Source organism: Apodemus sylvaticus, chromosome 10 (genome assembly GCF_947179515.1).
Source record: "Apodemus sylvaticus chromosome 10, mApoSyl1.1, whole genome shotgun sequence".
NCBI lineage: Eukaryota > Metazoa > Chordata > Mammalia > Rodentia > Muridae > Apodemus > Apodemus sylvaticus.
This window is the reverse complement of record NC_067481.1, coordinates 23791776-23806388: the sequence shown is the minus strand read 5'-3', so window position 1 is coordinate 23806388 and position 14613 is coordinate 23791776. Positions and strand designations below refer to the sequence as shown.

The window sequence follows — 14613 nt, the reverse complement described above, 5'->3', positions numbered from 1 at the left end:
TAAAATATATTTGCTGAGTAACAGAGTGAGTTACAGAATTAAAAATGTTTCCTGAAGGATCTTTCATGCTGAAATGCTAACCCCTAAATTATCATGACTTTATAGAAACTGAGCAAATACCAGATGTAGGATAAAGTCTCTGTGGAAATGCCAGGTGATGGAGTAGGGGGTGTGATGTACGTGGTGGTTTTAAACAGCGTGGCTGATAGGATAGGGGCTGGTCTCCCATGGCCGGCAATCTCTGTGCTTAATTCTGGATGCCATATTTCAGAAGGAATACACATGTGTGTGTGTGTATATATGCATATGTGTGTCTATATGTAGGAATATTTATTTCTTTGTTTTTTGTTTTGTGTTTTGAGGCAAGAGCTCATGTGTCCCAGGATGGTTCTTCAACTTCCTGTGTAACTAAAGATGATGTTAAGCTGACTCTTCTGCCTCTACCTCCCAGTGCTGGGACCATAGCCATGTCCCACCATACACTTAGAGAAGGACATTTAGATGTGAAAATGATCACTGGATCTAACTTTTCAGGCCTTGATAATGAGGACTGTAAGTCAGGTAAGACACAACTAAAGAAATCAAGTCCTTTGTCTAGAGAAGACCCAGTGGCTGTTTCTAAACAGCTTCAAAAGCCCGGGCCAGGATCAAAGAGCTTGAAGTTCCTGGGGATGCAGATTTGGCCCTATGGGAGGAAAACATTTCCAGCACAGTACTTGTTTTAACCTGATTGGACTGCTTTGCAAAGCGAGGAACTTTCCGAGCTCTTGGGCACCTTGGCACTTACAGAATCATTTAGATTAGAATAATCTTCCAGGAGAAACTTCTGTTTGAATGGGAGGCTAGAGTAAGAGTCACTATCCAACTCATTAAAATTCTTTGATTCTTACATTGTCTTGATTGTGAGTGAAATTAAGAGCATCCAGATCAGAACTTCATGGAAAGTTTTGGGTGTGAAGTACCCATTGGGGAAAGAAAAAAAAATTACCTCATCTTGACAAGGTGCAACAAAATCCTCATTTGCATTAAAACCAACAGCAAGATTTCAAAAAAACCCCAAACGAAAATCCCAACCTTCTTTGCTTTCACTCTTGCTTTACTCCCTCCCTCCCTCCCTTCCCCCTTCCTCCTTTCTTCCTTTCCTTCCATCCTTTTCTTCCTTCCTTCTTTCCTCTAATAGTTGTGTATCTCAGGATGGCCTACAGATCACCATGCCCATTTCTATATGGTGCTAAGGATAAACCAAGGATTGTATACATGTTGTACAGTTATCACGTTACACTCTCAAATCCTAGATTTTGTTTTTTTCTTATTCTTAGGCCAGGTAATGAAAAATCATTCAAAACATTTATTTGCAGATAGGTATAAGCAGTGAGAAGAGATAAAATCAGTATATTCTCCTGTGTTTCTTAAGCTGAGGGTGTTAAGAATTCACAGACAGTAAGGAGCTGTTGGCTTGGAAGTGATGTCCCTCCTTGCCCTTTGACACCTGTGGTTCTTGGGACAGCTGTCCCTGTCCCTCACTGAACTCCAGGAATTCCTGCTGTTAATGACCTCACTTGTTTATGGTCCTAGGAGAAGCTCTCCCAAGTGCTGTATCCTGAGTTACAGCACTCAGGATAGTGGGCCCTGCAGCTCACCTGGGCAGCACAGTAGAGCTGGCCCTGGTGGCAGGGGCTCGGGCCAGCCAGCCCTGAGTGTATGAATGTGAGAGAGCTGGCCCCAACACTCCTGCTGTGAGGTGGCATGGGTGCTGGGGATAGCCTCTACCCAGTTGCCACCCGAGGCAGTTGGGAGAGCTGGCTCTGAGGTCATGAGAGCTAAGAGCTGTCCCTGTCTTTCACTGGCTGCAGCACGCATGAGAGCAGACCCTGCACCTTTCCAGGGCAACACAGTAGAACTGGCCCTGGTGGCGAAGGCATGGGTGAGCCAGCTTCGAGGGCATTCGAGCAGGAGTGCTGGCCCTGCCACTTGCTAGTTGCAGCACATGGGAGGGTGGGCCAAACACCTCTACTGGGCAGTACAGTAGGGCTGGCTCTGGTGGTGTGGGTGAGCTGGTAAAGGCTCCAAGGGCAGGAGAGCAGGAGAGCAGGAGAGCTGGCCCTGCCTTTTGCTGGCTGAAATGTTTGGTGACCTAGATGGGGCAGTGCTGGAGAGCTTCCCCTGGCAGTGGGAGCGTGGGAGCTGGCAGGCTGTCCAGATACCTCCCAGGCCCAGATCTAGGGCTTTGAGTTGGCCTATCCTAAAATCTACCTCATCTATAAACTGCTGGAGCATGGGAAGGAGCTGCAGGATCTCCATGACACAGGGCAACAACAGGAGATCTGAGAGGAGTCCCAGTGAGGATCCAGTATGGAGAATGTAGCAGAAGCTAGAGGCCTCAAACTGGACCGATGATTCATTGCAATGAACATTTGCAAGTAAAGATGTGTGGACAAAAGGGTAGACTGTGGGACACACTGTGACATACTGCAGCTGCTGTGATGAGATGCTTTCTATGATTTATTTATTTATTTTTATTTTTTATTTTCCTTTGGGGGTGAGGTTGCAAGAGTAGAGGATTGATACGAAGGGATGGGGAGATGAGGGAATTGAATTGCATGATGTGAAACTCACCAAGAATCAATAAAAAGTTTTTAAAAAAAGAATTCTCTGATTGGGTATGATAGCTGTGAAAACTATGCCCTTTTCATAAGGTCCAGGAATTCCTGCTGTTAATGACCTCACTTGTCCTAGGAGAAGCTCTCCCAAGATGAGTGAGGATGCTTGGAAACTCTTTCTCAAAACAGGAATAAATTCATTTTGTATGCGCATGTTTCGCCTTCATGTATGCCTGTGTACCACGTGTCTCCGTGGTTCCCACTGAGAACAGGTCATGTCTAATGGAACTGGAGTCACATGTTTGCGAGCAGTCATGTGGGTGCTGGAAATAGAAGAGCCAATGGTTTTAACTGTTGAACGATCTCTCCAGCCCATGAATAAAACAAACAAGCAAGCAAGCAAGCAATCTTTCCCAGGATCTCCTTTCATTTATTCTTACCCTCTATGAGTATAGAACCCTGAGTCTCTTATAGCACCCCACATCATAGTCACTGCCACTGTGAGATGATGACAGTGCTGTGATCCCCTTGCTGGGATCCAGCTTCTGGTTTTTCCCTTGACTAGGAACACAGCTTCTGACTCTCTACAATGGGAATAGAATTCCATCACAAGGTGTGTGTGTTAGTCAGAACAGAACACACAGACACAAAGTTTACACTTTGTGTCTTTCTGGGTGTAGATTTCTTTTACACACCCTCCTGTCTTTATTTGCTCAAGAAACATGCTTGAAGTCATTTCTTATAAAACCACACTAGACTAATTACAGATATTGACTTCCTATGATGCTTCAAAAATGTTTAAAAGGACATTTACTTTTTTACTCTCTCTCTCTCTCTCTCTCTCTCTCTCTCTTTCTCTCTGTGTGTATGTACTTGTTCTTGTATGTGTATGTTCACTCACATGTACATTGTCTAAGCATGTGGAGGCCAGAACACAGGTGTGATAGGTGTGGGTATCCTTCAGTTCATAGCATGGCTACATTACCAAGTCAATACTCATGTTTTTTTCTGTTTGTTTGTTTTTAATGGCTACATTAATCCCAGTGTCAGAATGAGCATAGTTTATTCAACCATTTCTATGTTGATAGATATTCATGCTGTTTATAAGTATTTGTTTTGGAAATTTTCATAATAAATATTCACATGTATGTGTGTGTGTATGCGTGTGTGCGTGCACATACATGTGCCCATGTATATGTGTTTGCATGGAGGCCACAGGTTGACATTAGATGCCTTTTGTTGTTGTTGTTGTTGTTGGTTGTGGTGGTGGTTTGTTTGGTTTGATTTTTTTGAGAAAGCATCTGTCTTTGGATGTCAGGTTGTCCCTCCCAGCCAATAGCCGGCTATGTTTCTGGCCTGAGTTTTGCCTCTTTCCTACTCTGTAACCTTTGAGAAGTCCCTGTGTTCATTTTGAGAAGGACAATGAAGTCCTAAGAATTGTGGATGGTCTCCTGATGAACCAGTCTAGAAGTCAGTATTATTTTAAAGTTATATTTAATAGACATTTACAGGTTATTATATTTGTACTTTTTGCAATGTTTTGCAAGGTCCTGAGTTCAATTCCCAGCACCCACATGGCAGCTCATAGCGGTCTGATGACATCTTCTGGTGTACAGATATACATTCAGACAAAGTATACACACACACACAAACACACTCACACACACACACACACACACACACACACGTTCTTAAAAGAGAGATTTATTATTTGTGGCACTTTGTTACTCCACGAGGTGGCATGGGCAACATTGTTTGAGCTACATTTTAGGTGACTGTGCCCTTCCCTCTGTCTCCTCTTGTTTGAACTATCTTCTAACTCCATGATGTCACCAGGCAAGTTCAGCCTTGTTCCTTAGAGTCTGGAGTCCTTCAGCACTCTGCTGCTGGCTGCCGTGCAGCTGGCCAGTAATCTCTGTGAAGACAGACGACACTCCAAGCATCCTCACTCCTTCTGTACATCGCCCCTTAAGTTCACAAAGATGAGAACAGTTTCCGTGAGTCTCTGGATCAAAAGCTAGCCTTGACAGGAAGCACATTCGATACCACTAACTGAGGCTCCTTCTCTGGGCAAGTCTACCCAGAGAAAGCTCTGCTCCTTTAAAAGCTGCTGGAGAGCTGAACCTCAGAGTTTTCACACAAGCACTTTCTGTTGTGAAAGCACCAATGTAATTTTTGGATAGGGAAAATTGTGCAAATATTCTATTTTTCTTTTTTTTTTTTGTTTTTTTGTTTTGTTTTGTTTTTTGTTTTTTTGTTTTTTTTGTTTTTGTTTTGTTTTTGTTTTTGTTTTTGTTTTTTTTTTGGAGACAGGGTTTCTCTGTGTAGCCCTGGCTGTCCTGGAACTCACTCTGTAGACCAGGCTGGCCTCGAACTCAGAAATCCGCCTGCCTCTGCCTCCCAGAGTGCTGGGATTACAGGTGTGCGCCACCACCGCCCTATTCTATTCTTCACATTGAATCCAGGCCCGTGAAGAAATTTCACGATCCAATGTGGTTGAGTAGCTCATTGTTAAGAATGGAGCACACTCCTAGCAACAGGTTCTATTGCAATGCTGCAACTTGGTGCCTACAAGTGGGACTTCTTGTGCACACAACCCTTTCCTACAAACCCATCATGTTAATACCAGCTAAGGGAACAGGGATCTCAGCTCCAGGGAGTTTTCTGAGTAGATTTCCAGTTTGCTTTGATCCAAGGGAAAAAAGGTGCTAGAAACCCCACCAAGGCTGTGTTGGCTGGAAACAGAGATCCAGGTAGTGGCGACCCACAGTTAGAAAACTGGCTCTGGGAAGACCCCTGGCCAATGGCTGAGTTGGGGTGGGTGGATGATGGCTGCATAGGACAGGTTTCCACTTTGAGTAGAATTCTACCGAGTTTCCTTTACTGTGTGGGCACGATGAGAATTGGATTAGCCTCTTCCCGCCCTGCACTCCTTCGGCTCTATCCTTTCCCCTTCAGTCTATTCACGTTGTTCTGAGCCTAGTGACAAAACAAGTTACAGATTACCCAGGTGCTTTGGGTTCTGAAGAGAGAACAGATTCATTGAAGAACGAGGAAGAATTCCCAAGAGTGGGAGGGACTCCAAAGGAGGAATGCATTGACATTCATCTTCAAACATTTGTTTTTATTATATTTCCATTATGCATGTATGTGTCCGTGGCTGTGTGCATATGCGTGTGAGGTGCCTTTGGAGGGCAAATGCATCAGATCCACTGGCGTTGGTTGGAGTGACAGGTAACAGTTGGAAGCCACACAAGGTGGATGCTGGAACATGAACTCACGAATAGCATGTGCTCTCAGACTCCGAGCCATCTCTTCAGTCATGACGTTCATTTTTAATGTCTCCTTCAATATGCTTAGATTATGAAATCCTACATCTTTTGGTTGTTTTGATGATTTAGGTTTGATGTTATATTTTTTATTAGTTTTATAGTTGAATGTATAGGTTTTATGAATTATGCTCAAGTGTGTGTGTGGGGGTGGGTGGGTGGGTTTCTTCATTGGCTGGGAGATTGTTGATTAGTCTAGACTGACTGGTCAGGGAGCACCAAGGATCCTTCTGCCTGTTTCTGCCTCCCTAGTTGATTCTCCAAATTGTGATAGGGTCAATATAAAATTGTGTGATGTATGTACCACTGCTCAGCCTGGCTAGACCTTCAGCTTCACTCTTCTCAGGGCCTGAACCACCTCCTAATCAGAACATTCTAGTTTTCATCACTGAGACAGAGTTCTGAGTGTTTAGAGACACTGTGCAAATGAAGAAATGGGGCTGTGACCACCCATGGGGTAAAAGGTCTCCAAGACGGAGACTGGGGAAAAGAAACCCCAGATCTGTCAACGGACAAGTTTTGATTGGAAATATGGCTCTAACTGGCAAAGGAACAAGTTCCAAAAACCATTTCTTCTCTTTGGGGCTTTTAAAGTGTTAAGAAATCCTAGGCTGGAGAGATGGCTCAGCGTTAAGAGCACTGACTGCTTTTCCAGAGGTCCTGAGTTCAATTCCCAGCAACCACACAGTGGCTCACAACAATCTGTAATGCCTTCTTCTGGGGTGTCTGAAAGCAGCTACAGTGTACTTACATATAATAAATAAATAAATCTTTAAAAATGTTGGATCCCATGTCACATGTACAATATTTTCTCCCTTTGGTTTTTATTTAGTCAACTCTTAATGTCCCCATTTTGTAGTGTGGTTGGCAAATCCTGTGTAATTAAGTCCTTCATGAATTCTTTTTTTTTTTAATTATTATTTTTTTGTTTTTTTGTTTGTTTTTTTGTTTTTTTTATTCGATATATTTTTTATTTACATTTCAAATGATTTCCCCTTTCCTAGCCCCCCCCCCCACTCCCAGAAAGTCCCGTAAGCCCCCTTCTCCCAGGTATCCTTCAACAGAAAAGTGGATGCAAAAAATGTGGTACATTACAATGGAGTACTATTCAGCCATTAGAAACAATGAATTCATGAAATTCTTAGGCAAATGGATGGAGCTAGAGAACATCATACTAAGTGAGGTAATCCAGACTCAAAAGGTGAATCATGGTATACACTCACTAATAAGTGGATATTAATCCTTCATGAATTCTTATGTAGCTCAGGCTAACCTCAAACTCGCAGATGACACTGAGTTTCCGATCCTCCTGCCTCTGCTTCCCAAGTGCTGGGATTATAGGTGCGTGCCACCATGCCCAGCTGATGTCCTTTACCATAAGTACTCTGTAGCCTCTGCTTTCTTCATGTTTAGTTTTCATTCTCAGTGACAAAGTAAACCTTATTGTCCTCAAGACACTCTGTAGCCTCTGCTAGTCTGGAATTTCCTATGGAACCCAGGTTTGCCTGGGACTCATGGCAATTCTGTCTCTTCCCCCACAACTAAGCTGGCTGGCAACTCCCAACTCTCCCGATGGCTACCTCCGGCCTTTGTTCCTGTGAACAATAAGGCTCCTCACCTCCACTACCGACACCGCCCCAAGGCGGTTTTCACCTGACTCGCCAGTCTGAAGGCAGGCAACCCGCTGAGACCTGGAGCCAAAGAAAATTCACAGCCCCGCCTTTGATGTGACCGACTTCTGGGAGGGGTGGTCGATTCCCCAATGACTATATAACATGCCTTAAAAATATTAAAGTCAGTCTTGACCAGAATTACCGCCTTGACTCAAATCTTTTTCGCCTTAACCTCAAAATTCTCTTTCAGGCCACCCAGTTCACATGTAGCTGCTGGCGGTCTACACAATTCCCCAAGTGCTGAGATTGATTACAGATGTGAACAGCCACAGCCAGCTGTGAATTTGTTGAAGTATGAGGCATAGCTTGTGTTTCTTCTTCTAAGCTTATGAAACACCTGTTCAGTGGCTGACATAAAGAATCAGACATTGGTGAATTATAAGTTGATAATTCTAATAAGTTTACCCCTGTCTGAGGAGCTAGAGTGTTGGTTAGAGCGTTAGGGACCCTGAGGTCTACCTTCAGCTATGGCGCTATTCTGTTCTTGTGCGATGTTGAAACCCACATGCAAAATGGCTGGGATCTTACTTAATAAAGAAATCATCAAATTAAAAGAATTAATAGAGAATTAATGTGAGTGACACAATAATGAGCTGTCAATCATGACTCCAGCCCCGTGTCGTAAAATATTAAATTTTTAGGAAAGAAACGTCCACGTGAATGACTTTGCTAGCTTGCAAAAGTACATTTATTGAAGTACAGAAACAGTCAGAGCCAAGTTTTCCTTTCTACTTTAAAGAGAATGTTCTAATAAGAAAAATAAGAGGAAGCAGAAAATGGGATGGGCAGCTAATTTTGGGTAGCAGGTTTCCCGAGAGTTAGCCGCCACAATGGTCAGTCCGGTGTGAGCATTTCATTTTTTGTTTTTTTTTGACAGACGTCCTGCTGATCTGGAAGTTGCTTATTTTACTTTCACTTCAGAAATGTTGCTGACTTGAGACGAGACAACTTTCCCATCTACCACCTCCTCTATGATGGTCTTCGTCACCCTTGTCTTGCTGGGATCTGAAAATCATGAGATTACAAGGTCAGTCTGCAAAGCAGGACAAAGTTGACGCTTTGCTGACTGTGCCCTCTCTGTTTCAGATTGTATCACTGAATATTTTTAATGTGTGTGTATGCATGTGTAAGTGGGTACACATGCATGTATGTGTGTGTACACATGTATAAGTGGGTACACATGCATGCATGCATGCTTGTATGTGTGTATGCATGTGTTGGTGGGTATACATACATGTGGAAGTCAGAGAACAACATCTGGTTCTCCAGGCAACATCCACCTCTCTCTCTCTCTCTCTCTCTCTCTCTCTGTCTCTCTCTCTGTCTCTCTCTCTTTTGAGTCAAGGTCTTGCACTAGCCTGGAACTTGCCATGAAAGCTCCAGCAATCCACCTTTCTTGTTCTCTACCAGCCTTGAAATAACAAGTCCATAAGTCTGTGCCACCATGCCTGGCTGTTTTTTTTTGGTTGCTTGTTTTGTCTTGCCCATGGTTTCTAGGGAATGAACTCAGGTCTTTCTGCTTGCAAGGGAAGCACTTCTGCCTGGACCATGTCCCCAGCCCAATGGTAAACATATACAAGTAAAGCATGCCTTTCACTGTAAAATACTTTTCAGTGACTACCCATTGAGAAGTATTTTGAGATGCTAACATTGTCAACAGTATTCAGAAAACACCTACCTTTTCCTTGGCCAGAACAGCTTCCAGAGTCACTCAGTACCACATGCCTGGGTACTAAGTTTCGATAGTCACATCCACTGTGGGTAAGAAGAAAGAACATTTTCCTATGCAGTTGCCAAGTGGGAGAAACCCCAGGGAGGCCCCAGGTGCAGCTTCGGTGTCTTCTGGTGGGGCTGTGTCTGTTACCCTATCACCCCCCCCCCTTTCCCTCTTTGGTTACACAGGGCCACCTCGAGCGAGCATCTCAGCGACTTTTGCTCACCCTGCATCTCCGCTGAGCAGGCGGCGGTAGGTCTCAATCTCCTGCTCTAGGCGGGTCTTGATGTTCAGCAGACATTCGTACTCCGCACTCTGGCATTGTGTCTCACCCCGGATCTGGCTGAGCTGCTCCTCCAGGCTGCTAATCTGCGCCTGGATTCCAGACAGCTGAGCCACATAGCCAGCTTCTGTGTCAGCCAGGGTCCCCTCCAGAGAGCATTTCTAAGACAGAGAGGAAATGAGAATTCATGTTGACAAAGAATGTAAGACATGTAAGACAAAGAATGATTGGGAGACCCCTCCAGTTTTGCATGAGAAGGTGTGTGCGTGCTTTCACCTACGATGGGCATAATCTATGGTGTCTTGTTTTTGCTTCTTTTACTTTCACTTGCATGACTCAAATTAAATCTTTGAGAGAGAGACAATGAGAGAGAGAGAGAGAGCGAGAGAGAGAGAGAGAGAGAGAGAGAGAGAGAGAGAGCGAGAGAGAGCACATGTGCACTTGTGTGTTGTGGAGCCCAGCTGATGTTCAAGACAAGGTCTCTCACTGAAACTGGAGCTCACCGATTTGGCTAGATTAGGCATGACGCCACCTTGTTTCCATGCCTCCCTTCCCCAAGCTTGCCCAGAGGTGTTGGGGATCTGAACTCTGGTCCTCATGCCAGCACGGCAAGTAACCCTGTCCCCATGGGGCTATCTCCCAGGCCCAGAGAGCAAAACAGTTTTCTTTTCTTTTCTTTTCTTTTCTTTTCTTTCTTTCTTTCTTTCTTTCTTTCTTTCTTTCTTTCTTTCTTTCTTTCTTTCTTTCTTTCTTTCTTTCTTTCTTCTTTCTTTCTTTCTCTCTTTCTCTCTCTTTCTTTTTTTCTTTTTTTGGTTTTTTGGATTTGTTTTTTTTTTGTTTTTTGTTTTTTTTTGTTTTTTGTTTTTCCAAGACAGGGTTTCTCTGTATATCCCTGGCTGTCCTGGAACTCACTCTGTAGACCATGCTGGCCTCGACTCAGAAATCTGCCTGCCTCTGCCTCCCAGAGTGCTGGGATTACAGGTGTGAGCCACCACCACCCGACTACAGTTTTCTTTTCTCTGCCTTTATGTGCTTAAGTGGGCATCTTGCCAATGAAGGACAACTCATTTGCCTGACTCTGCTGGATTTAAAACAAAGTAACAAATAACCATGAGTACATACCATGGCCAGCTGAGACTGAAGCTCAATTTCCAGGGCCTGCACTGTGCGCCTCAGTTCCATTACTTCACTCCTGGCACAATTGGCTGCCTCTGCATCGGTAGAGATTTGGGCTTGCAGGGCTGTGCACTAAATGGAAATAGAGCACAGTTGTTACAGGCTGCAGGAGCAGGGATGGTATCTTAAGCTTGACTTCAGGGTCAGGTGCTTGGCACAGTACTCTACCTGCTCGTTGAACTGTTTCTCGGCTTCTTGGCGGTTCTGCTCGGCCATCGCCTCATACTGAGCCCTCATATCATTCAGGAGTTTGGTCAGGTCGGTTCCTGGGGCAGCGTTCATTTCTACTCTCACGTCCCCTCCAGAGCTTCCTTGCAAGCACTTCATTTCCTAGCATAAAGGGACAAAAAGGCACGGTAGTGATGGGAACCGGAAGGCACAACCTTTTAATGCACGCGGCACTGGGAACACTTAAAACCGTGATACCCAGAGGAGCTTCAAGGCGCCACCAGCTCATTACTACATTGGATGTGGTGGAAGACGCCTGGCCTACGGCAGAGACGTTCATGTCTGCGGAGCGGGTCCTACCTCCTCGTGGTTCTTCCTCAGGAAGACCAGTTCCTCGGTCAGACCCTCGATCTGCATCTCCAAGTCACAGCGCGTCATGGTCATTTCGTCCAGCACTTTGCGCAGGCCATTGATGTCGGCCTCCAAGCACTCTCGAAGGCAAAGTTCATGCTCGTACCTGGAGTGTATCGAGGGAAGGCAGGGGAGGGACCGGTCTCAGAGCACCTCTCTTTCACAACCCTGGGGCAAGTTTTCACCTTGGAGCACCGTTCCTCATTTTTTCTTTCTGCGTCGAAGCGAGGACCCCTGACCTTTGCTAGCAAGTGTTCTCATTGTTGGAGCTGCACCCCCAGCCTCCCCTGACTATTTTGATAAATGAAAATGGCTGACGTTTCTCTAAAGGTTTTGTTTTAATCTCATGAAGAAAAATAATTTCTAATATTAGCTCTACCATGTATGATATTTTTATAATAGTTATCAACCTTAAGCCCTATCCTGTCCTCCCTCCCTCCCACTCTTTCTTGCTTGCTTTATTTTTTCCCCTTCCCTTCTCTTCCAACAATAGTCTCTAAAGTTTACTCCTAAGAACCAGACATAGGACTGCACTCTTGTGACACAGCACTCTGCAGCTAGAGGCAAAAAGATAAAAGAGTTCAAAGCCAGCCTCAGTTACATAGTGAGTTTGACTCCTGTTTGGACTACACAGTATCTGTCTCAAACAAAACAAAACAAAACAAAACACCTCTAAATACTCCAAACCAAACAAACAGTAAAACAGAAGAAAACCAACTAAGTGTACTGCTTTATTTAGGTCATTATCCCCCAAAGGGTTTTTTTTTTTTTCTCTCTCAGCGATTAGACTGTGTTTTATTCCCTATGATTCTTCTTTTCAAGTATTTCCTGGGCCTTACTTCATTCTGAAGTCATCCGCAGCCAGCCTAGCGTTGTCAATCTGCAGAGCCATCCTGGCGTTTTCACAAGTAGCTGAAGTGATCTAGAAGAGAAGGAAGGTGCTTTCTCTTTTGCCTTTGATGCCCACCTGCTGAGGGCACACTTCTAGGTCATTAAATGCTCAAAGGTGGGCTGACCCGCAGACTCCCTTAGCAGCAACCGATGGATACTTAGCACTGCACCTCTCTGCAACAGGAAACAGCCTCCACAATTGTATTTATTTGTATAATTGTATGTATTAATTGTATAACAGTATTTTATACAATACCATCCTCTGCTCCTGTCTGCTGAGCAAAAGATGGGCCATTTCCTCACCTAGTTAAGGTTTCAATGCAAACACAGAATTTCACTTAAAAATATATGTCTCATACACCTGTGGCTGAATTTTTTTTTTTTTTTAGTTTGATGACATTATGCAACATCTCACCAGATTCTCTAGGAAGAAAAATCATCCTAATGACTCCAGAAAGACACAAAAAAATGTTCTAACCTGTCAGAATGAGTCATGAATAATTAGGTCACCATAATTATCCCCTTGGTACCATCGTTCTTATGTATGCCTGTCAGCTGGCCATCTGGCATCGTACAAATGCCATCCTCAAATCTGAGATTCAGACGGAACGCAATCATTGTATAGCAGGACCCATTTTGCACGCATGAATAATTCATTGACTTTAAATTTCATTACAGGGTCCTGGAGATGCCTTAGCATGTACAGACACTTGATTTTTCTTCTGCCTTGACTTTGATCCCAGGGACTCACATAGTAGAAGGAGAGAACCAGCTCTCCTAAGAGGTCCCCTGACTTTCACTCTTGAGCCATAGCATGCATGTCCTTTCTCCATACACACATGCAGACACACACACACACACACACACACACACACACACGTAAATAAATAAATGTATGACCCAAGTAAAAGCCATACAGCTCATAGGAGCGGAGGCCCACCTGGTTCTTCAGATCTTCGATGACTGAGCAGTAGTGGCTGTAGTCTCTTCCAGACCCACCTTTTTCAGCCCCATGTTTGCAATACCAGTCCTTGATTTTAGTCTCCAGATCAGTGTTGGCTTCCTCCAGGGCTCGGACCTTGTCTAGATAGCTGGCCAGACGGTCATTGAGGTTCTGCATTGTTTGCTTCTCACTTCCGGAGAGAAGGCCTCCATCATAGCCACTGATGCCACCAAAGCCACCCCCCATGCTACCTCCGTAGCTAGAGAAGCCTCCACCAGAACCCCCACCAAAGCCAGCGCCCCCACCAAAGCCAGCGCCCCCACCAAATCCAGTGCCCCCACCAAAGCTAGAGGCTGCTCCGAATCCACCCCTTACTGAGCAGCTCCCGAAGCCCCCTCCAATGCTACCCTTAGATCCCCCACTCAGGCCCCAGCTGCTGCTGCTGCTGCCCTGGAAGCCCCAGGCAGAGCCTCCCCCCAGCCCACAGCTGTTCCCACTGCCAAAGGCGCTTCCCCCAGTGCACCCCCTGCTGCCCACAGCCTGGGAGACACGGGAGGAGCAGGACCCTTTCTGAGATGAACAGAACATGATGCTTCTTCGAGTACTGAGCTTTTCCAGTGGCAGGAAAGGTGGAGTGAGAGGCCTGTTCCAGTCTGCCGTTTTGGTCCTTATATACACACCAGTAGGGTGTTGCTTTTCTCTGGGCATTTCCTAATCCCTGTTACAGTTTTGCTAATCCCTAATTGGATAATTTATTTTCCACAAACCTACTTTACTGGCTCTTTTTACGAGGCTAGGTCAGAGACATAGAAAAAAAAATAAGGTGGAGCCAAATTTTTTTTCTTTCAGAATTACTGTTGTAGTCTTTGAGAGGTTTTGATGACTGGTAGTTCCTAGTATTCAGAAAGTGTAATTCCATTCCATTAGCTCCATGGTTTCCCAACGGCAGGGCCTATCCTCAGATTATCAAGTGTAATTAACACCCTCAGTGTGATGAGAGGGAACACTTCCCACCGGGTATCTTTTTGTCTATGGTATTGCCAACAGCAAAATTAAGCTTAGCATCAGCAGACTTTGCTCTGCTGATCAAGTTAATGAAGCTCTCTTCTCTCTGATTTGGTTATTGCCTTCTTGGTAGCTTAGGCTGAATTGAGGCATTTTCACAGTTAATAAGAAAAGCAAACCTCATACTTCCCATTGAGGACTGTGGATCTCAGGGACATGCTCCTTTAGGCAGAAGTCAACTGAGAACAATCGGACAAGGTTTCAGATTGTTCCGGCTTGGGACCAGGGAGAGGCTGCAAAGGCTGCTTGTTCTGTGTCCCACCTCCAGGTCAGGTCTTGGATAGTCTACGCTGGAAAGGAAGCCCTTGCATTTCTAATCCTCCTGCCTCTACTTCCAAAGGGCTGTAATTACAGGCATGT

At 44.8% G+C, this 14613-nt stretch overlaps 1 protein-coding gene across 1 annotated transcript; it reads right to left on the bottom strand.

Moving 5' to 3' along the window:
- Window positions 1-8503: 8503 nt before the first annotated feature.
- On the bottom strand, window positions 8504-13776 carry Krt24 (keratin 24). Its single transcript, XM_052195191.1, has 8 exons — window positions 13186-13776; window positions 12194-12276; window positions 11304-11460; window positions 10944-11105; window positions 10722-10847; window positions 9543-9760; window positions 9281-9357; window positions 8504-8607 (listed from the first exon to the last, which is right to left on the bottom strand). Exons 1-8 carry the CDS (start codon window positions 13774-13776, stop codon window positions 8504-8506), a joined length of 1518 nt encoding a protein of 505 aa, XP_052051151.1.
- Between the last annotated feature and the right edge of the window lie 837 nt (window positions 13777-14613).